Source organism: Oxyura jamaicensis, chromosome 3 (assembly GCF_011077185.1).
Source record: "Oxyura jamaicensis isolate SHBP4307 breed ruddy duck chromosome 3, BPBGC_Ojam_1.0, whole genome shotgun sequence".
In the NCBI taxonomy this organism is placed as follows: Eukaryota; Metazoa; Chordata; class Aves; order Anseriformes; family Anatidae; genus Oxyura; species Oxyura jamaicensis.
Window position 1 is genome coordinate 15,333,923 of NC_048895.1, and position 26,804 is coordinate 15,360,726.

General features: G+C 43.7%; 1 protein-coding gene across 2 annotated transcripts in view; it reads right to left on the bottom strand.

The window, feature by feature from the left end:
- The window catches only part of PELI1 (pellino E3 ubiquitin protein ligase 1), a 43,124-nt gene extending 21,151 nt beyond the window's left edge, over positions 1-21,973 (bottom strand). Inside the window, exons 1-2 of one of the 2 annotated variants that reach the window (XM_035321757.1) lie at positions 21,790-21,973; positions 9,099-9,263 (exon numbers count right to left, since the gene is read on the bottom strand). In XM_035321757.1, the coding sequence (XP_035177648.1) occupies positions 9,099-9,153 (55 nt within the window). In that variant the 5' untranslated portion in view covers positions 9,154-9,263; positions 21,790-21,973. The remainder of the gene's footprint in view (positions 1-9,098; positions 9,264-21,789) is intronic. The other variant, XM_035321759.1, reaches the window with a different exon arrangement.
- Positions 21,974-26,804: the final 4,831 nt, after the last annotated feature.

The following is a 26,804-nucleotide window of genomic DNA, read 5'->3' on the forward strand; positions in this document are numbered from 1 at the left end:
GCCAACTCTACAACATCTGTCATCCAATAACCATGGCAAGCCTTAGGCAACTGTGGAGCAATTCATCACTGAAGCTGCACTAGCCTAGTCGCAGAGAGGCAAGAAATCATCACGCTGCAGAAAGGTATTTCCCATGACTAGAGTCATCCTTTGCCATTAAGCGAGCCTAACGAGCACTTCTTACCATGTCCTATTCCACTCTTAGATCTTTGCACGCATCATCCTGCGGTACGCCAGGGTAGCCCTTCTTTGATTGAAGGACAGCATGTTACCATTGATGAGTATCCCACCTGGCAGACTGAAAACACAACTGGCCCTCTGTCTCCAGGCTGGTTTCTGCTTTAGTAGGCATGAGGCTTTTGGCACTGGATTAACTCAGTACTTTCAAACTCCTAGTGGGGAGAGACCCCACCAAAAGAAGAGCATGCAAAATCACTCGTCTTTGGACTGAAAAATGATTTCATAGTAAACCTTACTAGAAGCTGAAGGAATCTCAGGCAAGACTAAAAAAAAAATCTACAAGACAGCAGGACTATTGATACTCAAAAGAACCAGTCAAGAATTAATCCTAGATCTAATTCTAAAGTGATTCAAGATGGAGCAATATGATGGTGCTTAGGGACATAGTTTAGCGGGTGACAGTACTGGTAGGGTGATTGTTGGACCAGATGATCTTGGAGGTCTTTTCCAACCTTAATGATTCTAGGATATAAAATACAAAAATAGAAGTTATCTTGAAAAGTCTCCAATGATATTAGCAATGATATTCAAAATAAAAGAATCAAAAGGGATTTTAAATGCAGGTCACCTTCAAACAAGCCACCTATGTTACAGGTTTGACACCTTCGCCCTTCAGTCATGCACCAGAATTAGAATGCTGCTTTTATGTTTCCAAAAGGCTGAGTCAACCTCTTATGAGGAACTCCACGGAATCACAGAGTACTCCAGGATCTTAGGTGGTCATTTAGTCCAACCTCCTGCTCAGAGCAGGAATTGGCTTACCAGATGTCAAGTTATTACTGCAAGAGACTCAGCTTTAGGCATGAAGAGGCCTCTCAAGACATGCCTTCCCTTAGGAAATAGGGAAGGTACATTGAATGCTGGAGAACTGCAGATGACAAGCAGTTTTTCAAACCGACCTGGAGCTTCATGTTTGTTGGTAGCCTTCCTATGACAGTTTGTTTCAACGTTTACTTAAAACAAAATGATTAGCAAGAATTACTGCAGAGAGCTTGCCGTACACACGCTGGAGATAGTTTGGGCTGATTAAGACTTTGAAAGGTTAAGATACGCAGCATCCCATGTTTCACAACAGCTTCACAAACTTGTTGCCCCCCTTAATAGTTCAGCACTGGCATTATAGAACTGTATTCACAGCAATCATTGCCCATATATTCAGGAATTGACCTGCTCTTTAGATAGTCCTTCATCTGGCTTCCCAAGAATGGTCTGAGGCATGAGAAGCACTGGATTCCCAAAAAACAGGGCTGAAAAGATATGTAAGGCATTATCTGAATAAAACTAATTTTCCCAAAAGGTCAATCTGATGTAAGCCATCTACTAAGTCAGAAACATGCAGATGCAGTTGCACTGGGCTTCTTTCCAAGACAGTAAGCTTGAATTTCTCAGGTACCTGGACACAGCTATTTTGGAAGTGTTTTTTTGTTGGTGTTTTTTTTTTTTGTTTTGTTTTGTTTTTTGTTTTTAAAAAAAGCTTAAGTGTTCCAGGAGTATTTCTGGATCTTTAAAACACAGCAAGTCAAATGCCATATCTGCACGTTCAATTAACATATGCTATGCTCAAGTACTTCCTCAAAGAATTTTTCAGCTGTAGTTTTAATTTCTTTGAAGAGCAGAGCTCAGATTCACTGAGCTTCAGGTATTATTGCTTCCCTAAATTGAGAAACAGAGGCCCAATTCAAATTCATTTCCAAGTCATATTTTTCCTGCTTGCAAAACTTTTAAGGTACCTGCTAGGAGAACTAGCTGAACCTGCAATACCTGAAAGTTTTCATTCCCACAAAGTTAGATTGCCTGACCAGGGACTTCTTCAGAGAAAGTTCACAGACTTGCTAGAAGTGTTGACACATCTTTGCTTCACTTTTAGTAAGAAAAAACATTTAATGTAGATTAGGAAAAAAAGACAGAAAAGTATTCACTTATAGAGATTCAGCTGCAGCATGCTGTCTCTCCACACTCACTTACTAGAAAAAGATCTTAAGGACAAAATTTAAAAACTACTCAGTATAGTTTCTATTCAACTCCCACATCACACAAATGGGTATCTTAAAGTAAGGCAAGTTCCTTTTCACTTAGGGAGGCTGTGAAACACAAAAGCCAAGTTCATCCAATAGAGTTTCCCTCTGCTTTATCCTAAATTCCTCACCATCCTGTTATTACACTCACTATTTCAACTGTAGTTCATCTGCAATTCCAGTTTAAAAAAAAAAAGTGTGCATAACCTCCACCTGGCTCTCCTAAACCTTGCGTATCAAAGTCCCAAGTCTGTAGTTCATGCATGAATATTTGGTAAATCACAGCTAATAAATGTACCATCTTACTGTATTCCTCCTCCTCTTAAATTCAAGCTTTGGACAGTCTCTATGTAAGGTACAAAACCTGGTCCTTTCTAAACGTATCACCTGCAGCATTTACATATAAAGCATATGACCTACATACCTCTGGAGAGATGTCAGAGGTCTGCCTACTTTCTGCAAGCCTAGTGTCAGTCAGTTTTTTACAGTGGCCCAACAGGGTATCTATGGGGCTCCAATGTAAGTTAAATGGCTGGTTCAGCTCCTCAGTTTCCCATATTTCTGACATTCAAGCATAACTTTATGGCAATCTTCCAGTGTTCTGTACCTGAGCCCTAAAAACAAAGATTACTTTAAGCAACTATCCAAGAAAATAAGAATTGATTGCTTTGCATGTGTGATAAATTTCTAATAAAGTTATATTCTGCTGTCTCCCAATATATTAAAAGCTGTCTCTTGATGAATACATTTAACCAGTTTTTATGCTAATACTCTTCTATACAAACAAAAAAACTAGCTTTTTGTAAACTTATGTTTCCATGTTACTATCCTTCCACAGCCAGCAAGTCAAACAGATGAAGTTCAAATATCTTCTCCACCTCCTCCTGTTTCCTTAGATCACCTACCCATTCCCACTTTGTTACTGCTCAGAGGAAAAAAAGATATCCCATGCTATTTGATTATCTTTTTTTTTCTCCTTTATAATCCCATGGGCAATGCATGATTTAGCATATCTAAAGAAGAGCAATACTTTACTTCCTACACTTTAATCCAATTTGGATAAGAGGTTTTCTGCTTATAAAAATAAACAGGCAGTTGCACTTGAGAGGATGCAACAGCCATCCATTTACCTCTGTATGGGCACTAACACCTGAAAACACAAAGGTCATTCTCAAAAAGTACTAAGAAGTCAGTGCTAGGGATGCCTCCCCTAACTTTTACTCGGACAGAGGGGAGAAAAGAACAAAATGTTCAAGCTTTTTCCTGAAATTTCAACAGAAAACAAAGAAAATACTACTACAGTAACATTAGTACGGTGGGAATAACATCACAAATTAGTAAAACGCAGCCATTTAAGTACTACGTTTCGTCATTTCACATATAAGTTTTGGTGTTATTGCATGTATTCTCACCAAAAAAAAGCCAAGGATAGAATATCTCAACCAAGGAGACTTAGATCAGAAGCCATACTTTTATAAACACACAAGCAAATTTGGCCTGACCATACAGTCCAGGTTTAACAAAATCAAGAGCTAAGGAAATTATGATTAATATTTGACAGATGAAGTTTTCAATGTATCACAAGGTTCAGTTTAAAATTCGCTATCTATACAGAAAAATGTTACCTTCAAATAAAAAAAATTACCTAGCTGGATATTGCTACTGTTTTCTTTACGATAGTATAGTCTTCAGTTACAACCAGAGGTGCTCTGAAGATATTTAAGTGTGTGGGTCACAAAATCCATTTTTCAAAAGCAGTAAGAGGTATTTGTGTGCCACGACAGTGGCCCCCCTTCCTTCCACCCAAAATACCAGGTTCTCCAGAATCCATGTTACTCTTTGTTGCCTTTGAGTGTGCATCACTGAGGAAAGCAAAAATCAGACAAAAATCTAACATCCAAAGACAAAAGATTTTAAATTGGTAGAGCACAGGGATAGTGAGTCACCACGGTACAGCAATAGTCAAAGTGTGCAGCCACTGCTACACCACATTAAAATATTCAGCAGGCAGCTTCACGGCCTGCCCTTGCATTCACAATGACGGTAAGTCACACCACTCACCCTAATGAAATACTAGGAGTCAGATTGCTGTCTTGCTAGTGTAAGCCTACCAGTGAGCAAGGAAGGTGTTCCTGAAGACAAAAAAGTTCTTTCTTGATCCACTGAAGTCAACAGAATTGTGTGAATGCAGACCCTCAATATATGGCCTAAAAATCAGTAAGATTCATAAAATTGAGATTTGGAGACACAAGCTCAGTGTATTTCTTATCACCTAATGCAGGTTTACTTGTTTCCCACAAAATGTTTTCAAGCAACACAACTCAGTAAGTTCTTCTTAAAAACCACGTGCTTAAAGCTGCATTCTAGCTAGGGCTCTGGTCTTCTGGTGCAGCCCCCTTAGGACTGACATTGTTCCTGAACTTTCCTTCAAATTGCTAACAGCTGTGCATAGCAAGTACATTGGTGCCTCATTCACACACACTCAAAGGTTTGTAGGAGTCCTGCTCATATTCAGTTTGTAATGCTTCTGCTTCAGGATGTCTCGTGTCATCGATCAGCAGAGAAGAAAAGTGCCGTGCAGCAGAGGAAGGAAGAGGCCAAGCAGCCAAGTTCACACACGTAAAGAAGTCACTACCCAACCTTAGCTAAGACACCTGACCACATTCAAGCTCCTAGACCAATGCAAATTCCAGATCAGGAATACAATTAGGCAAGCCCATTCAAGTAATGAACTATACAACAGTCTCAGTAAATAAGGCAGAGACCTACTAATACGGTAAAGCCAGTGTAACCCATTTGACACTATAAAACAGAATGAGTTCGTAAAATTTGGGGCAAGTGGGAAAAAGGCTACTAGTCTGATGAGCTGTGATGACTAACCAGCTGCTGCCTTAGCAGCATGCATTGCCTCCATACACCTTAGTGACAGGTGTTTTATTTAGAATTAAAAAAAACATCAAGCACACTCAGTGTGGCTTTGGCAACCTCAAAACTAGTTGTAAAAGTAATATATACTCTCTAAAGAAAAGACGAGACTTTCTTTGGCTTCACAGCCACTGCTGTACTTTAAACTCTAAAGTCATTCTGCACATTCAGCATTTTGCTGATGGAAGTGTGTGAATTACATGTCCCCCAAATAAACTCTGAACTCCACAAGCACAGAGTGTTGTCATAAGCTTACCTCCTCTACCCTTGTTTATATTACATAGTCTGTAAACATGCCATGCTGATCTCATTTTGGTCCTAGAAGTCACCAAACAACTCTGAAATATCCTCTATGCTAAGGAACATTACAGAACCTACATATATGTCAGCTCCAATAATTTTATTAGTTTGAGGTGAAATATTTTTCTTTTAGCAGTGACCTCCAAGCTGAGGCTTTTTCCTGTTTGTAAGAAAGGCATTTTAATTGAAGAAAGGTAAAAAATAAAATCCAATAAAAATTGGCCAATACAAGAAAATACTATTTTCTAAAAACCTTTTGCTTAAAAAAATAGATAGGTTTTCTCTTCAAAGTATGGTTTTGTATCAGTAACATCAGATACACAGCTGTTTAATTTTCATTACATTTAAAATCTAACAATGTTAGAGTATCTGTATCATTAGAAATGAGAAACAAAGACTTATTCAAAGTGGCTTTGTTAAGTACTTAAGAGGAAAATACAAACATCATAGCCAAAGAGCATGAGCCCAACTGTTTACACAAAGCTTCGGTCACGAAACTTGTCCAGCTAGAGGAGTCAGCTATAGCCTGACTCAGGAGCGAAGCACCGATTCTGGGAACAACTACACATTCCTAGTTTTGCTACTGTGAGATGGTTTTATAGCTTCTGATATTAAAACTAGACATGCTCATATTTGCAGGACTGGGATTTTCAAGAAGTCTGACTGTGGGATTAACTATGTGTTTATGCTCGTATTTCTTTTAAGAACAGGAACAAATCAAACATCAGGGGCTGCAAGTTCAGGAATTACTGGGTTTACACCCAGATCTGTCCTTTCAAGTCACCCTGCCTCATTCAGGGAAAGGAAAAGGTTAATACAATCAGAATAAGTGTGACAACCCTCCCAACAGCCTCACGCTACTGATTTTTTTTATTAACATTTAAATATTTGGGTTTCCCAAAAGTTAGAGCATGTTGCTTATTCCTTAACTTCTGACATACAAGCCTACCTGAAGTATTAATTGGATAAAAATTGCAAACCACATCCCCAAACAGTACAACTATAACTATATAGTCCTGAAGACTTATATTTATCGGAAAAAATAAAGGTCCAGAATACAAAAAATAAGCAAAGGTAGCAGAGAACAAAGGGGCATCGAAACAGTCGTAATTCCCACTAAAGCGGCAGCCAACAGTAATCAAAGATCACAAGAAAAAAATTCTTGTTAACCAGAAACAATGTGGAATCTTTTACCAACCCGAAACCTCACCAAATAATCTGAAACAGCTCCAATACACAGAAGACAGCATCTTTTGACAAGACTTTTGCCTTTTGAATAACTGCTTGCAAACTCAACATGCTCTATAGATGGTTTTTACCAGTGCACAAATGAAGACTTTCTAATTAAATATAAAATAAAAAATAAAAGATGTGCACCCTATACATTTAGCCCAATCTGGAGTATCACAGCAAGATCCTCTTCCTTAAATGTTTTTTTAAAGCATGCCAAAACTGTTAGTTAAAAGGATAATCTAAATAAAGCCATTGTTAAAAGAATAAAACTACATCATACCATGGCTGGAACAGCTAAGGAACTGGTCAGAGAGGAAAGATTATCTCCTGGCACAGTAATGTAGCAACAGACTGAGTTCTTTCTCTTTTTATTATATTAAGCCTTCACAATGTTTCACAAAAATAAAACTGAGGTTTATAGCTCATCTGTTTACCAGATGATCAATTGTACTGAGCAGCAGGACTTGGTTTCTAGGCATACTCTGCTGAAAAAAATCAAAAGCAAACTGAGCAAAGAAAAAGGAACTCAAGCCCTAATTCTGTTCTTGTCCACCTAGCAGGTCTCCTAACCAAACCTGATACCTGAGCCCAATTATGTAGGTGCAAGTAAGGATTCAACCCCATTGAAGTCAGCTGAATTAACCAGCGTAAGCAAGATCACTATCAGCCTACCTAAGCAAGACTGTACTGGAGCAGATCTGGGCTGGACGTGTAATTTAATTCACTACTCTGATTTTGGATAAGCCCCAGACATTCAGACTAATTACAGTACAGTCAGAGACAACGCTCAATGTCAGTTACCGTATTTAAGTTGTGTACTGTTTGTCAGAAGAGATGAAGCACTCAAATACCAGGTACCTTTGAGCTTCCAAAGCGATCAGCTTCACTAACTACTGTGTTCTGCAGCTCTTAAGGAATTACATGCTTGCTAAGAGTTTGTAACAAGTATTTTGGCTTATACACAAATACTTGAACATTGTAAATCCTCTCTGACCCATTCTATCTCTCATTAGATAGAATTTCTTTGCTAATAGATCAGACTTTTGAGTAGATAAAACAAAGCTCTACTAGCTACAGTAAAACTGTAGACCATACTGTATTATCTGACAAGTTTCACTTGTCAGATAACAGTGGCACTGTCAGATACAGTGGCACTGTTCAGTAATTGTGAAATAAAAATTCACTTGGGATAAAAATTTGACAGAAAACAGAGGCACAGTGGAATCCACAGCTTATCTGAAACTAGAAGAAATATGCAGCATGAATACACGTCAAACTCACTTGGAAAAAAAAAATGAGGTTGAGTTTTCTATGCTTAAAACGTTTCAGGCCGTTAACCACCAATACTGACTGCTCATAACCAGTTTTAGGACTCTGGCAGTTTAAACAAAAATAGCAGCCATTGAAGTAATGATACTTTTGATCATGAAAAACATCATTATGATTAGCATCTCATGCCTATTGGCTCCAATCCCCCAAGATACAAAACTGTAAACATTTTCAAAGTTATATGCCAAAAATCTTTGCACTATTAATCATATCCATTGGATTTGAGCTTGTATTCTCATTTTCTCTAGACTTAATTTGGTATCAAAGGTGGTCCAAGCAAGGAAAAGTTGATGTTCTCACAACCCTCCTTTATTTTGGTGCAAGCAATAATGAGGAGGCAGCAGCAGTTGTCCTCAAACAACAGGGCTAAGAAAAAAGAATAAGCCAAGCACATTCATAGACAAAGCTACAAAAAGCAAAGCAAGCATTTTAAGCCTACCACATCAGAAAGGTATACAGTCAGTCTAATGACAAAGTTGCCTGAACCTCATCTCCCTGAACCTCTTGGGAATATAATCGCAGGAGTTTTCTTTCTCTTGGGTTAGTGGGAAAAGTCACCTCGCTGAAAAATGCTGGTCAGCAGATCTGGAGCAAAGTAGTGTGCAGGGCTGCACAACTCACGTATCAGGAGTGGGGCTGTGTGCACACACGGGGTGGGGAAATGAGAGGGAGAAGCAAGAGGTCACTCTCAGCAGGTACAGCAATATTACACTGGCTCAAGGCCTCTGGAAACAACATTCAGTAGAAATTCAACATTGGGGCAAGAGAAAATATGGTTTGGTACAGCTTAGCAGTCGTGTCTCTAATACGGACAGTAACAACAAGACAATACTAATAGTTTGCATTGTTCCACACTTGTACTTCTAGCAACTAATCTCAATCAAAACCTTATGGGGTAAAAAAAAAAAAAGTCTATTTCAAAGGAATTCTAGATGTAGTTGGTTTTGTGTTTTTTTTGTTGTTGTTGTTTGTTTCTTACATATTTTCATCTACAGAAGTTCAAGTGTAAGAAGAAACGTTTGTTCTCGTAGAACAACCGTGCAGATGTAAACTCACCGTGTCCAAGAACCGCGAGATTGTAACCGCACTTCCACTTGGATTTACGATACATAATCAAAAGCCACACTTGCAGAGGGAAAGTGACCTGTTGATGATGGTGGCTGTCAACAATGGGTTCAGATCAGTTAGCTGCTAGTGTAGACAGGACAACATTTTTCAACACTGCGAGAGAAAGTGAGAGCGAGACCATATGGTTAAGCCCCATCCACATTAGCACCAAATGGCTAGCATCACCAATTGAGAACTGTCAGCTGGGAGAGGCAGAGGCGGGAAAGCTACCTGTTGCTCACAGCCACTGTAAAGAAGTTGGTTTCATAGAGACTTACCAATAGTGGCAGTTCTTCTCCTTATAGCATGTCTTTGAACAGAGCATACGCTCTGTGGCCAATCTGTATTCTTAGTACACAGCAACTCAAACACTCAGTTGTTCAAAATTACTCAGTGAATTCAGATACCAGACTTAATGAAACTTATAAAAAAAACAACACCACATTCTAGAATTATACTGGGTATGTTTAAGTTACACATTTACAGAAGATTGACAGTTGCAGGTAAACATTAGATAAGAATTGTCAGCAGACACCCTGGCTGTATGCTGTTCAATACCATGCCGAATAAAAGGATGAAAGAGCTGGCTTTAACTTCAAACTGCTTTGAGTGGGGGAGCAAAGGGATCTGGACTCAATGATTTCCAGAGTTCCCTTCCAAAATAACTCCTATTCATTGAGAAACCTGGCCACTAGTACTCAGGCATAAGCTTTGCATGCAAAGACAGAAGCGTTGCATCACACAACTATTTATCACCTGTTCTCCTGACCTGCAGGAATGCCTGCACTTGCTTAGCACTAACATAAAGCAGGATCTCATTCTGAGGTTAAACAATTTCAAGGCAGAATAAAACACCATTGCTTACAAAAGCAGTGGTCCTCCCTGCTGCCCTGCATTTAGACAACAGCGTTTTTGCACAGCCACGGCATGGTCTCCCCAGGTTCAGACCCAGATCCACTCCTCAATTTGATTCATTACGTTGCATCTGCAAACACAGAACAGGAAGGGAGAACTTCATAGAGCTGCCTGGGTGTTCACTTCCAGAAAAAGAGCAAAATTAATGTGTTTGTTTGTTTTTTAAATGCACGGACTAATTAATAGTGAGATGACAGGAAATAGGGCTTGTTCTTCAGCAGTACTTGAAAGCTGTGTTGAAAAAACACGGAAACATAGCCACTCCTGTTCTTAACCTTGGAGTTGATTTTTGTTTTCTTTATATGCACCCTTCTGTTCAATTTATTTTGTTCCTTCATGTAACAAAAGCTATGTTCATCAGCAAAAGACAGCTTACTTAGTACAGCACAAATCTTACTAGCATGCATACTGAGTTAATACTTGGCTTATATGAAGGATTTTTAAAAATTAAGCTTGAAAGCAAACACAGTAACTGTAATAAACTAAAAACTTTTAATTCTGTCCCTGCTCCAAAAGCACACTTGCAACAACCCATTAATCTATCTTCAACAGGTTTAGTCATTTCTACATTTTTCTATAGAACAATTCTTCTAATAGTTTTTGCTATGTTTGGGGGTCTAGGGCCAGGGACAAATGAGAGACAAGAGGAAAACGAGCACTGTCAGCTTACTCAGTTCTGATGCATGATACAGCACCTACTCCCCCTGTGAGAAGGGACACCAAGATAATAAGATTACCAAAACATTTTTGGGAGGCAGAAAAGAGGCACAATTTGTTCACTAACATTAATGCAAGTTCCTTCCATAAGCAGTTGCTATAACAAGACTCCCAGGCAGGTTATACTAAATGTTAACACATCTCAGGGTGCAGTTGCAAAACCTCTTAACTGGTCTGTGGTTGCACGCCGGGAAAGCATCTTCTAGAGCTGCTTGGCAAAGCAGAAATGCAACAGGTCACAGCAGAGCCCCCAGCACAAGTGTGCTAAGGTACAGTGAGAAGACAGGAAGACCACCGAAAATATAGTCTCTGAAGACTGCAGGATGGTATTTTGAAGATTATCAAAGCTAAAGGAATGTTTCCAAGAACTAAGCTCCATCCTTAAGATAAAGTAAAATCCTGAGGACTGGAGAACTGAAATTGGACTATTCTCAATCTTTACACGTAAGTTAGGCCTAACAAAACCCACCGGGTGCTGTGGTTAAGCCTACAATGAAGGCTAACTAGTAATTCCCATGTTCTTCAGCTACAATAGGTCCTATTAACGGCGACCATAGAACTCCTTGGGATTTTAAGACTAAGTGCATCAAGAGACCCCTCCCTCTATTCCCCACTTTGATGCAAGTCTTTGAAGACCTGAGCAATTTTTGCTCCAGCAGCACTAGCAGAGGGTGCAGTTGCAAAGTAGAAAGCAGAGCAGACCTGCATTCAATCAAAGGAGACAAAAAAAAAAAAAAAAACAACTACTAAGAGGGGGAGGGGGAAAAAGCAGGCTCCATTGAGTGCCATGCTCTTCCACATCAAGATAATGGAAGGGAATCCTGCTCTACACTCTTAGGGCGATGAGCCACCTGGCCAGAAGCCATGCTTATGCACAGCTACTTGGCCCCAAGGGTTGAAAATAAAAGATGAACAGCCAAAATATGAAGCCAGCAGACAAAGCTGTCAGGCAGGGATCAGCAGACTTGATGACTGTGGCATTATGAACAAACCAACGCATGCTGGTTGGGTGTTTTGCACTGTGCCCTATTCTTTCCCCCTGTTATTTCCTTCCTCTCTTTGTCAACCTACCGTAACTTCAACTTGTGCTGTTTCTCTCCCCTACCCCCCACCTCTTCTCTTTTTTTTGTCTCTTCAGAATCGAAGGTCTCACAGACTTGCATGGTGTACAAGGACTGCAAAATGGTAGTCCACAATTTTTGGTACCATATGATCGAAGATTAGCTGACTGTAACAGTCCTTTCCCATCTCAGATTTTTTTCAAGTTTCTTGAAAAACAGTTGAACAGTTGATGTACTTTGTTTATAACAGCGCCCTTAGTCACAGCATAGCAGTCACTGCTCAAGTCAGGAGTTCACAAATAATTCAGTGTGCTGATTTAGCTTCTATAAATGGAGAGTTTGGCCACTGCAAAGATGTGTGATCTATAGCTCTCACTCACATAAACAGTCCCTAGCCACACAAATAAACACTGTCAAGATCCTTTCCCAAATTCCTTAAGGGAAAAGAAATTAAACTGATAGCAGATTGGATGGAACAGCTCTAAGAAAAATCAATAATGGTAGCTGTAAAATCTAAAATTAAAGTAAGCTTGTTTTTGATGCTTTCAGTACACACAGTACATTAAATTTGGCATAAGCCCAATGGAACATGAAGTACTTGTGGACAATGCCTGCCAAGAGCTAGAAATATAGCACTTAGTCTTTAAAGAACAAACAGAGAGCCTCAGACCATTTCTACTTCATGCATCTGAAAAAAAAAAAAAATAAATCAAGGTGCTCTTTCCAAGGGAACATTTGTATTAAATCTAAGTGGCATACTTTGTGAAATACTGAATTGAGCATATGCCGATTGGCAGAGTATTTGTCATTTTATAATCCGTCCCATTGTGACAAAGTTTACAAACAGATGTTATACCTCTCTGCACCAGAAATCACTGTGCTTTCCCCCTAAACACCAGGCTTGTGGCTCAGCCAAGTTCTGTACCTGCTCCTCGGTCACACCAACACACCACCCCCGCTGACTCAGTGAAGGCAGAAGAAATGGAACATGTGAACTTGAGAAACTTATGCTACGCTATCAGTTTATTCACCCAGCTTCACATTTGCTGGTATTTCATTAGTTTACATACCTCAGAGCAATGCAAGATTTGATTAGTAACCGAATGCTCATTTGCATTCCTATAGCAGCCTCCAAACATCAGCACATTAAGCATCAACACCTGTGAGTTTCTTACCTTTATTAAAATAAAAGCGAAACCAAGCTTAACATCCATCTGGGGCTCTGGAGACATGCTTGCATGTAGATTCCTCTCCCCCCACCTCCCAACTGTGTAACAGAGCAAAACAAGACTGAGCTCCTCGTTGGATAGGATAGTGAAGCACAAATCTGTTAGGTTTTCTGTTATTATCTGTGGCTTACGTGCCCTTCCCCACCCCTCCCTGGGATTCAGGAGGGAATGGTGTCCCTCCCTAATGGTGCTTACACAGAAGGACCACAGCCCCACCGCTGCCTGGGGACACAGGCCGGGCAGCAAGAGGAAACACGCTATCCCGTGCTTGGCATCTGCTCAGGGCAGGGCGAGGAGACAAGATGTTTCTCATGCCATCTCACGCTACACATAAGCCAAGCACTATCTGGATCTTTAGAACTGCTATTTATTAACGAATGAAGGTTTGAAATGCACGCTGACAAAAGGCCCAGATAAATCTGATTGTTACTGCTCCTTATTAATAGCTATAAAATAGCAGCAGGCCTACAGTACTTGCTGTTGTGGATGCTAAGAGACTGAAAGATGCCAGACACTCACTACGCATGCTTAGTTGACACAATAAAGAAGCTCCTCACTACTCCCTTCAACTGGTCCCTCTGAGCTTTAAGGTAAAGGTTTACTCTCTCCTTATCTTTTGGATCAGGCTCCTATCTCTGTTCCCATTTAGACACTGTTGACTTCAACAAGCTCCTCTCCAAGATTACCCTAAATGAAAAATTGCAGGAAAAATGCTTCCAACACCTTTCCTCTATAGGAAGCAGTTTCCACTGCTGACTACACATAGCTCATAAAACAATGAAATACAAACAGTTATTTAAATGAGGAAAAAGCACACACTTTGGCCTACTCAAAAGCAGTCACTGTACCTAAGCCATGGAAGCCCCCACGTTTCAGTACAGCACTGTGGCCTTTCCCAGCCAACAGCAACACGCACAAGGACACACACTGCTCAGAAAGCCCCTGGCCAAAGCCACATACTGACTATAAAAACACGCACACGTGCACAAAGAAGCTAAGTGGTTAAAAATAACAAAGCTGCCCATGCATTTATCTGCTTGCAAGATCAAGTTGAGTTCCTCAGCTTCAGCAGGTGGCTGACCACTCAACAGAACCACGTCGGTTCTTTTTAAAAACAAAGGAAGGAACCCCAGCTGCTACCCTTACCACAGCACTGCAGCCCTCTGCAACAACCTGAAGTAGCTTTCAGAAACCTTAACCAGCAGCCAACAGGTCATGCAGCACCAAAAGGGAAAGTTCTACTTTAATGACATTTCTCATCCACCACATACAGCACCGAATGAATGCTTTAACAATTGATGTGGGCTATCAGCAGCATAGCAATTACCTTATTAACAAAAGATCAAAGAACAAAGATTCTTGCATGACGGATCCACCTACCACAGGAATCAAGAGGAGATGACTTGGCCATGAAAGTCATCTAAGCACAAAGGAGGGATCAACTGTCTTTGTACAGTAACATGTAACGTGCTTTCAGCTTGATCTCCAATCCCAGGGCACAAAGTGCACAGCTACGTGATTGCTGAGGAGATGCAGGGACAGCAGATGGGACCAGAAGAGCACTCCTTATCTAAGGTGTCTATCATCACAAATTTGCCTACGCATTATCAAATGGGAAAAAGAATGAATGAAACACTTAAAGGCCTGCTTGGGAGCCTTCTGATTCTCTGCACTGTGTATCTGAAAGAATAAGGAAAAACATTTAGATCTTTTCCCTGTTAAGAAGCAGTTTTTATGGACTGTCCCTGTAAATTTGGGGGAATTTGAGCTGGATCTCCCCCGGCTCTGCACTGCCAGTACATCAAACAAATACTCCCCCCAACACACACAAATAGCAGGTGTCGAAGATAGGTGTTAACAAGATGACATGTTTTCCAGCTTGACTATTATCTTCTCCTCTGCAACTATCCAATTTTTGATCATCACTACTAATGTAGGGCAGAAGCCGTTCACGGACAGCAAATGCCCTCCCTCCATTGGTGAGCATCACACAGCTTTTTGCAGGACTCTGAATATGGACGGTATTCCCAAATCTGAAACTGAATTCCCATGAAGGTTTTATCACGAAGATGGAAATAGCAGTACTGATTGACTCAACAGTCAGTAACTCTGGTTCCCATAGGTGAGGAACTCCTCTGGTTCTGTCAGACAATTTTGACATCATTAAGTGACGTTGCATTGTCTTCTCTAAACTCAAAACAGACCACTAGCACTGCAGAAAGGAGCCAGACCCAAGAGCAGGTATGCATCCCACTTGAGACATTGACTAAGGCTTGAGGCCCCTGTACACTCTTACTTTAAAACAGAAGTTTAAAGTCATCTTCCACTAGCCTTGAAATATAGCAGTGATCTAAATACAGCGTTTCAAATACCTAGGCACATTTATTTTCTTCCATGTTAAGCACGCCTCAGAGTATTTAAAGTGGCTCAGGGAAAAAGCAAACCAAAGCCAAACAAAGAAAAAAAATATATTAGTGGGAAATGGTGGAACTGACATATTTTTAGAATTAGCAGCTTATCCCAAGAGGTGCATTACAGAAGGAAAATGAGCAACAAGTTCTTTAAAAGGAAGTGAATTACTTTATAGTAAGGTTCCATGTGTGATGCATTTTGGATTTTTCCCCTAACCTCATACCAAATAAATAGTTCAGCTACATGATATGACAAAAGAACCATTACTTGTTTTCCCAGTTGAACCTTGTGTTAAACCACGATTGAGACAATATTTATTCTTGTAAGAACATTGTAGTGAATTACAGTTGCTTCACGTAAGTGAAAAGGATATCAAGGCAGCATCAGTAAACATCAGAAAAAAGTATCTCAGTATCCACATTAACGCTTAAGAAAAGAGGAGCCTTAAGATTTCTTTACAGAAGTTCTTCAGAAACTACTTTTATCGTTTAACATGAATAACTTGTCTTAGGACAAAGCAAACAGAAGTATTACACAAGTTGGCATATTTTTAAAATCAAGTCTTGGCTATTTAATACTGCTCAACCATTGAGAGCAGAAGGAACCAACGGTAGGGAAAGTAGGCACTTGGAGGTAATTTTTAACTGGCAGAACAGTATGATCTCAACGCTACCAACATGTGCCATCCTCAGCCTAGTTTTGCCACTAGCTTAATATTGTCCTATAGCAGCCCAAAGGATCTGAAGGTTAAGGGGGCCACGTGCACAGGCTACACAGACACTAACTCCCAGCTCTAAGCCCACAGCTCCACCTAAGTGCTCTGCATGCTGCCCCAGTCACCGTGGGTCACTCCTCAGGCAGAGGACCAGCTGAATGGAAATATTTCAAGCTAGATCTAACCCAGAGATTACAGTCCGGCTACCCTGACCCAAAGAACAATGAAAACATTGATGTTGTTGACCCAGGATATAGGGTTACCATGCTAGAGGACAAGCTGGCAGAAGGCAGGGAGGAGCTCTACAGCTGCTGCTTCCCAGTTGCTCACTGCTCTTCTCAAACCTGTGAGACACATAATTAAGCAGGAGCACTGAAAAGGCAAACAGGCTGGGGGGAGATACTCAAATCTGATCCAGGTTTGCTCTCACTACACCTCCAGAAAACTCTTGCAGGCCAACATTAATGGCAACTCTTACAATACTTCTTAAAGAAGAAAAAAATACCAATCTCTTCCGATTTGAGCTCTATCACCAACCTTTTCTGTGAAATAAAGAAAATATCCCAGCTCATGAAAGACTATTTTTAACTGTTTGCAATTAAGACCAAAGAGTCACATAATTGCAGAAACAGGACTTATTAGAAATACAAATGGCTAACTCCATCCAAGCAGATATATCAACTGGCAATGGAGGCAATAATCCATTGACGGAGGCCTGCTTAAAAACAATGCTGGCTAGGCAGGTTTTTTCCTTCTTTCTGCCTCAAGTCCTAACTCCAATGAACTATTACCCAAAGAATCTTACTCAACAAACTTGCTCCAATCCCATCCTTTGCAAGCAACTACAAAGCATTTTTGATGTATCCAATTTTCCCCAAACCTCAATCAGTACACAACACCACATTCTGTAGTAGCTATTCCAATTATCCTATTAAAAAAAAAAAAATCCCTTCTGATTTGAATCTAACTTCAGCTTTTTCTTGGCTTCCTTGCTGTTCATTTCGGTGCTACCATAGACTTGTCTACAACACAGAGCCTCCGCCACTACAGCAAATGCTACGGAATCACAAATGGAAATGCAGCATTTAGCAACAAAAGCTTTTCTGCCAAAACCACCATGGTTATCTCCCTGAATACTGAATATGTAAGCTAACAGGCTCACAAAAACACTATCAGTAGAAGCTTGCCTACATCCGGGTCTTTGATTAACTTTTGTCAATTAGAAGGTGTAAATGCCCCCACCAACAAACACGTCCCCACCCTACCTAGTATACCCGGACCAGAACAGCTCTGGCCTAAATACTTCCCCACTGCTAAAAACCTTCTCCCAAAAGAAGTGCTTTTTCCCCTTCTGAAAACACATTTTTGCAATTAATCTGCTGCAAACAGTGTCAGCATAGAAAAACATCTGGTTGACATAGCTGTATAGCCAACATCAAGGGAGATCAAGAGCATTCAGAGCCAGCATGACACAGATCCAAAGTCTTCTGTAACATACTCTACTCGTGAAGCAGAAAAGTATTACAATGTGAGTGTGAATTGAGCAAATCCTCTTCCCAAAAGGAATATAACAAGGCCAGAGTAAGAGGTTTTGACTGCTCCTACTCCGCCAACTGCCATACACCTTCAGTTAAGATCAGAGAACATTTCCACTCCTGAAATGGCAGCCAGAAACATCCATTCTCCTCTCAAGCACATGAGATTTGAGCCTAAAACTTACCTTTATATCAGTACATACCATGGGTGGCAGTCAAGTCACTATGATTGAATTCAGCAGCACGGATTAAGAAACAAGGTCAGCAGTTTAACTTTTATTACCTATTCATGAACCAAACTGTGTTCCTACACAGCAGGGACCTGAGGATACCATCAATCTTTAACCAAATGCTCCCACCGGGCACTACGTTCAGCCTGAATCAAACTGCCGACAAGCTCTCACTTGAGCCCAGTCCTTAAAAAGCACCTCACAGGATTCATCTCGGTTGCCAGGCAGGAGATGCTGCTGAAAGAAGACTGGTATTGATGACCACCTACCTTCCACACAGCTCAACAGAATCGTCCCGTAAAGCCACTTCGAGGTGGCCTAAACAGCTTGTCACAGCAGACACCACTGAACTTTTTACATGGGTTCACAACTACATGGTTATTGCAGAAAGGTCACTTCAAGATTCTAGCCACGTTTGCTGCTCCCAGGCGCATGACAAGGGTCAGCACAAGAAGTCCACAGCACAGCGCTCACGTGGGTAGCCAACAAGCCGAGCACTCACCTGGGCAAAGCACTGAAGCACCTCCTCCATCCCGCAAGTAATACCTGCTTTCAAATCAGTATAAATACAGCATACTTGAATAAGAATACACTCAGAGTGCAAGGCTGTAATTTTTCTGCAGATCACATTATTGTCAGGGGCTTTTACTGCTTTTAGAGCAGAGTAGCAATGGGGTAAAGCTCACTTTTTTGTAGTTTAAGGATGTTTCTAGCACACCAAATATTTTATTGGTTTTAAATTTGAAGGCAGTTTTTTGAATAGATCCATTCACACAACATTTTTAACAAGAAACATGTACAATCACTTGTGACAATTATCATCATCCATGATGGCATTGCCTCAGCAGAACCTAGAGCAGCACAGGGAGAAGGAGCAGGAATGGAAACCCACCCCACAAGCTGCCTAAGACCCCTGAGGAAACACAGGAGCACTTTGTCTTTGCCCAGCTGATGCAACCTGGGGGGATTCAGCACCTCACAGAACCAGAACTAAAAAATGCTATTTTACCTTCCTCACCATGAATCTTTCCACCCAGGCAGACCAACTGTGCCCGATTAGGGATGCAATATTAATTTCAGTAGGACTATGGGACTTCAGCAGGAGCGTGAGATTTCCTGGTGCTTCTTGTAACCAGAAGATTGAAAGGAAACAGAAACTAGATCAGATGGAAGCAACTTTACTTTTTTCCACTGAAACTATCTCAGCAGTATTTAGCAGTGCTTGACCTACTTCCTACACCATCTCTTTGCTGTCATTTCCTTTGACAGTTTGTCAGCACACTTGTGAATCTGAAGATTAAGGAATGAACGTCTGGAAGCAAAAGAGCTGTGAACTTCTACCTCTTAATGCCACCTACAGTCAGAACTTTTATGATTTAATCATCAAGATGAGCAGTGACCAGCTAGCAACAAGTACTTCCAATTAATAGCATCCTGCAAGAGTTCCAGATCAACTGTACATTTTAGCTTACAAGCACATGCTTAAAAGTGACTTTTGTTTTTCATGAACCACCTTCTTTCTTCCTTTTTTAGCTCATGGCATGAAGTAGCATCTACAAACAGTTCCAAGTTCTATGCTTTCCTGTATTATAGGGATCCTAAGACGACGTTATACACAAAAATATACTTGCAATTAGTTCCTTACAAATGAGTAGGAGTTTAAACATCACTGTCTCCAAGCAAATGATGCTCTATTTTGCATCTACACAGTCCCTAGCTATAAATCCTGAAGTGAAAGAATCCTGTTCTCCATGCCTCGTTTCTTAACACAAACCAATAGCAATACCAAAACACACACTGGCTGCAGCAGACAGACTCCATACTAACACCAAGTTCTGTTCCACTTGAAATATGAGTAGTTACTTGAAACTTTGATTTCAGACACAAACAATAACATGGCAACCTGCTGCATTAAGAAACACATTTCAGAGCTTAGCAAGAACCGAAACGCTCATTAGGCACACTTCACAAGACTGTACTCAGCTAAACGCAGGCGCTCCTACGAGTTTTGTTCATTCGAAACAGGAGGCACTTAAACTGAGGGTATGCTGCAGATGCCTAAATACAACTAAAACGTATTCCTAAGGCTTCATTGATACAGAACGGGTAAGAACTTCAAAAATTGGTTAAAACATCTCTGACAGGGCACTACAAGGGCCTCTCTTCCCAGCTACCAGTCTTCGGTTTCCTACAAACCAAGCTTTTCCCAGTGGGGAGGAGGCAGGGCAGAGGAGAAGGGGAAGTGTCCGGTGCAGACCTCTGAACTTTGCCACCACATTACTCACTCTGAAATCGCTGGCCTAAAACACACAAAGCCTGTACGGCCCGCACAACACATGCAAATGAGAATCTGGCCAGCCTCGCTGGGAAAGCCTTTGTCTCAAATAACCCAGCAGCGCCTTTCAACATAAAAAAGTGACAGAAGATGCATCATCAACAGGTCATCCGGCTTTTTTTTTTTTTTTTCCCTCTGTAAAATACAAAAAGCTGCTAGAACAGAAACCGGAAAGAGCCTTCTTCCCCACGTCTCCCCCCGCGTGGCTTCAAAATGGCAAAAATAAAGCCACCGTGCCTGGGATGCGGAGCCCAGGGCTCGGTGTAGCTCGGTCTTTTGTAACCCTGCTTGCCAAGCGGGGTGTTGTAAAGTCCAAGGAGTCCCAAGAAAAACATCAGAGCAGCTTTTGAAGTGTATGGCCAGGAACCCTACTTGGTGCTTGCATGCATTCTAGAAGCTGCATCGAACAACTGCGGCTTTGGAGGGGGTTGAAAACACAAAAGATGAGCTTTCAGGATAAAAAATGCTTTAAAATATCGTGATCCCCTTTAGGAGTGGGGGGGGGAATAGCCAAAAGCACAGCCGCTCCTTCTCTGCCCTGGCCTTTTAAGATCCTCTCCATGGTTTCAGCACGCAGCACAGCATCGCCCCGTGCTATCGGCTCTGCCTGAAACCGCATTATTTAACTACGTGAAAAAGAGTGAAAAAGGGAAAGAAAAAAGAAAAAAAAGAAGCCGACCAAAGTTGTGCCGGATCTCTGGCTGCCCACAAAAGAGCCAGGGGAGAACAGGGCGAGGGGATGGGAGAAACCCTGCGCGTCCCCCCGAGAGGAGCTTACAATTAAAACAAACAAATAGATAAAAGCTACCTCTGATCCACCGCCGATCCGGATCCTTCCAGAGGAAACCGACGTGGGATTATTTGTCGCGGGAGGGTACAAAATTTTAGGAGAAAACCCCAAACCCGCGGGCTGCCCCCGTGCCCGCAGGGTAGCAGCGGCCGCACAAAACCCCCTTTGTTGTGCTGCTGCCGAGCACAGGGCCCCCTGCCCCTCGGCAAAAAGCACCCCAAAACGCCCCTAAAACACCCCAAAACCCCGGTTTTCAGCCACCCCGGAGCGCGAATAACTGCGTTTTTTTCTTATTTTTTTTCTATTTATTATTATTGTTAATTTCTCACCCCCCCCCCCCAAAGCGGATGGCTCCTGCCCGCTGCGTGACAAAGAGCTTCCCCCCCCAAAATCTGTTCAACCCCGGGGACAAATTTGTCGTGAACAGGGGGAGAAAAAAGTGAAAAAGGAAAACAATAAGGTAACAAACTCGCAGGAAGCACGGAAATTAAAGGTTCTTTTTTTTTTTTAAAAAAAAAAAAAAGCAACCCACGCTGCAGGCTTCCAGCGGAGCACAAAGCGACGAAGGGGGGGGAGGAAGGGGGATGAGACGGAGGCGGGCAGGCCCCGAGCCCCCCCCCCCGCGATCGCGAGGAGGTGGTCTCTGTCGCGACAGGGCGGCGCGGGGGCGGGCTGCGTCGCGACAGGCGCGCGAGACTCACCGCAGGAAGGAAGGGGGAGGCAGGCGGAAGGAGGTGTCCGGGGCTCCCGGCCTCTCTATCGGCGGTCGGACGGGGAAGGAGAAGGAAAAGAAGGGACGGAACCGGCGAGGCGAAGGGAGCCGAGCGGAGCGCCGCCACCCACCGCGCCAACGGCCGCTCTGCCTCTGCGGCCGCCGCGCGCTGCTGCACCCAACGGCCGCGGGAGGGACGGAGGGGAGGGAGCAGAGAGCGGGGGGGCGGGGCCAGTGGGCCGAGGGGCGGGGCCTCGGCCCCGCTGCATGCTGGGAGTTGTAGTACCTCCCCGGGCTGGGGCCGCTGGGCTCTGAGTGTGTGTGTGTGTGTGTGTTATATTCTACATTGTTATTACATTATTTTATATTGTTATTACATTATTTTATATTGTATTATATTATGTTATGTTATATTGTTATGTTATACTATGTTATATTATATTATGTTATTCTAATATTCTAATATTCTATTATTCTAATATTCTATTGTTCTAATATTCTATTATTCTATTATTATTCTTCTGTTATTATTTTTATTATATTACTGCTTCTACTCTTACTACTACTATTATTATTGTGGTTATGGGCCTGGTGCTTAGGGGCATGATGGTGACAGTGGTGGTAGGGGGATGGTTGCACCAGATGATCTGGGAGGTCTTTTCCAACCTTAAAGATTCTGTGATTCTGTTTATTATGCTACTACTATTACTACTTCTAATATTACTGATACTATTAGTGTTGTCATTTACCTTATATATTTTACATTATTATTATTATTATATTACTACTAATACTACTACTAATATTACTACTAATACTATTATTGTTGTTGTTGTTTACATTATATATTTTACATTTTATTATTATTTATCACTACAATTACCACTTCTAATATCACTACTATTACCATCGGTGCTGTTATTGCTATATTACTACTGTTACTATTTTGATTATTACTACTACTACTATTACTTTCACTGTTGTTATTACCACAGCACATGAATGGGCCCCTGAGGCTCCGGGCTGGGGGTGGTGGGGGCCCCATTCGGAGGGGACCTGGGGGTGCTGGCCATCGTTCAGCCCAAACCCAGCAGGCAGCCCCCGAATCACCCCTCGGTCGTGGTTTGGCTGTGCAGAGGTGAGCACAGGCAGGAGCCGGGGGCTGCTGTGGGGGGACTGAGCACATCCCAGCGTGACAAAGCAGCGAGTGCCGCCTCTTCCTCCCAGATCAGTGCCCAAATCCCCCAGAAATCATGGGGGTTGAATGGAATTACCCCGTTATCTACACAAAGCTGGCTGTGCTGGGCTTGGACAGGGCAGAGCTGAAGGGTCGGGGTGACACTTGGGCATTACGAAGCAGACAACATCCCAGCTGCAAGGCCCCTCTCCCAGCAATGGGAAGAAAGGTTCAATTACCTGGTGTTAATTCTCCACGTCTTAGGTGCTTCAGGGCATCAGAAACCTTCTGGGGCCAGCCCGGGAACAGCGCCCCTCTCTGCTCCCTTCCCAGGGGAGGAAGAGGAGGGAGAGGCAGGAGGTGCTGCCATGGAGGGCGAGCACGAGGCAGCTCGTGCTGCGTGCGATGCATCACTCACCCTACACGTGACAGATCTCATCACCGTCCGATAATAGATCTCATCACTGTCCAATTTACTCAGGGAAACTGAGGCACGCAGCGGTGAATGCTGTGCCTCAGGCACATCAGGGCCGAGGATTTCGGGTCCCGTGTTCGCCTTACTAAGCCACATCAGCATGACGGGGTGTAGCTGGCAGCAGCACCCACGGGGGATGATGAAGAAAGCCCTGGGGGGAGAGGATGGGCTCGGTGCTCGTCCCTTGCTATGGCAAATGAGCAACCTCCACTCTTTGAAGGGGAGGCTGGCGGTCCTCTGCGGCGTGCCCGAGGTCTGGGGGAGCTGGTGCTAAAAGCTGGAGCCTAGCAGAGTTGGGGAGCCAAAACAAGCAGACAGTGACCCAAAAACACGTGTACCTGGCTGGGAAACAGAGTGGTTCCCCCTTTCGTGCCCGCTCTCCCCAGGCAGAGCATCATCTCTGTTGACCCGCCTCGCCGCAGCCAATTTTTCCCCTCCCAGCCCTGAAACCTGGAGCAGCTCTGAGATCATCTTTGATATTTAAACAACTATTTTCTGTTTTCTCACAGCCACACACTGTTCCAGCCTTCGTGTCGAACAGGTTTTCTGAGTCATATGCAAACGACACCGACACATGGTCCCCTCCAATGTTCCCGTCGGAGCACGGATGGTCCTGTGATCTCTCTGCAGCGATGGAGGAAGAAACAGTAAAGGCTCTCGGCCAGGTTTTTATGATGCTGCATATGGCCTCGACGGTGACAGCTCATCCTCACCACACTGGGAAAGGGAGATGTTCCTGGAGCCACCTCTGCCATGCTCGGCATCTCCTTGTGCTCTTGCACGGGGGTGCTGCAGTGAAAACGGGGGCAAAGAGACCTCGGTGGGTTTCCTTACAGCAGAGGGGAGACCCAGCTCAGGGGTCCCTTGTGGATCTCCTGATCCAGACTGGATGTTCGAGGTGATTCAGAAGGACACCTGCACAAACGGTCAGCGGCCAGTGCTGCCGATACCGTGGGCACGATGCGCTGCGGTACGTGCCTGGGGCCGTAATCACCACGGTGCCGCGGTCTGTCATTAAGTCCTTAGTCAGCCGTCAGCCACACGAACATTTTTTTGATTGTGAGTCAAAGCTGAGTTCCTCGCGGGAAGGGTTAAGAGAGCTGCTGGCAGGCCGGAGTGGGTAAAATATAAGACGCTGCGACAAAATCAGCCAATGCGGGGGTTTTAGAGCAGAGCGTGCTCTTTCCTCTGCCTGGATGTGAACTCGGAGAGGACCCACATCAAGTCCTGGCACCAACCCAAACCACCCCGAGCCTGGCAGCCGGTCCCCTCTTTCCCATGCCCAGCGACTGGGACGCTGCTCGCGCCTGCGCTGTGGCGGTGCAACCATTGCCCATCCATCAGGCCCGCCGTCTGTGCGGATTAAATTACGCTCTTTCCACCAGTTCTTTAAAATTTAATTTGCTTTAAGTTAATAAGCCAACCCTCTCTAAGCACGACTGAAATGTGAGGTCGTGGAGTGCTCCGTACCGGGGAGAGGCGGAGAGGAGCAAGGAGGGATGGAGCCGAGGCATGCAGCAGATTGCCGGCGGGCGAGCATCGCTTCAGCCCCGCTGATGCACGTTCATTAAAGGCTGGGGGCAGAAGGAGCCTGCAGAGGGCTCAACTCCAAAGACAACCACGAAAAAAGAGCTCAAGTAGCACATGGAGCCTCCTGCTGAGGGCTGATGGCACCTGATGGCACACCATGTTGTGCACCTCGTTGCTTTTATCACTCGTGGGTCCAGAAGTAGAGTTTGTTCAGCGCTCGCACCAACGCCCCTACTTCTCTCTTGTGCTTCCCCAAAGCCCAGCCTGCAGCTGCCGGACAGACGGACACCGGCCCCGAGCCACCGGACAGGAGGACGAGGCAGCGCCCATCCCTCGCCCACAAGCAGCAGAGCGGAGGAGGCAGGTGTAACTTCAGCAAGGCACATTCAGGGGCGTAATCAGGCGACGTGACAACACCGTGCATCACTCGTTGGGACCGGTGCACCAGTCCGGACGGTGAAGTAATCGGAAAACCAGCTCGCAAACATCAGCCCGGCTCCTGGTGCTTACAGCACGGGCACACTCTGTGGGTAACCTCCACAGCCCCTTGTGCACCTGGGGGAAACGAGGCAGAGAAAAATTAAGCCTCTTTGTCCAGAACGTCTCCTGCAAGCAACAGACTGTGGCACCACAGGGACAGATCCTCACCCTTCACTGCGTCACCCCTCCGCAGCAATCCGGTGCTGCTGACCTACCACGTACACGTCGGCCCATGCCACGTGCAGCCACGGGTTAGTTGAAGAAACAAAGCTGCTTTTGAGTCCTGTAATCCCATGAAAACACACAAAACCACAGATGTCTATATATTTTTGTTTGCTTTCAATATAAGCGGCCAGAGCTCTTTTTTTTTTCTTCTTCTTTTTTTCTTTTCCCCTGCATGTTATGGAAAAAATCCTGTGCTTTCTGCCTGGGAGCTCACGTGCCAGAAGGCTTGTTACAGCTATGATCTAAGCCACATGAGCTGAGCTGGCTGCGTGGTAACAGAGCAATAGCCCTTCCTTGGCTCTCCCCTTTAAAAAATGTGGTTAACGTGGTGTCTTCTGGCTGGCAGTCACAGGGGGAGGATAAAGGGAAGGAGACCACTCTGGGCTCTGGCAAAACAAGGCTCGTTTAGTGGGTCCTCAAGGGAGATTTTCACCTAGCACCTGACCAAAAGCCCCCCAAGCTGCATTGCTCCAGCATGGCCACCACTCCCAGCACTTCCACCCACTCAGAGGGCCGTAGGATGCCAGCAGTCAGACCTATACTTGGGGCTGGATCCACCAGGTCTCCTCTGGGGACCTCCAGCCAAGGCTTGGGCACCACCAGTTATGGGGTGGTGCATTTGGGGGAGGCACTGGAAGGCTCCAGCTTTTGATTTTCCTTCTCTAGCCCAGCCAGTTCTCTTGGTCCTTTCCTCGAGGTCTGCTTCTAGATGCTGCCGCTGTTTTTTTTTGTGTGTTTGTTTGTTTTTGTGTTTGTTTTTTTTTTTTGGGGGGTGGGGGGCAGGGGCAGGGTCCATCTTTGAATGAACTTCATTTGATACGGTCTCATCCTCTCAGCAGGGAAAACTCCCTTTCTGCAGCCCCTCACCATTTTATCGCTTTACTCATGACCTGGTACTGAGAAAAGGGGAGGGGAAATTAAACCATCGTTTGGTTGTGCGCCCCGTGAGTCACTCAGATACTGAGGTGTGGTATCAACGCCCGCCGCTGCGGCAGCTCCACCCTGGCTTCTCTGCCTCTGCTGGGGGAGCCGGACAGCTTTTTGGGGCTGGGTGCTGGAGCTGTGTCTGGATAGGGATGATCGCCCGAGGAAGAGGGGCTGCCCATCCGAAAATGTC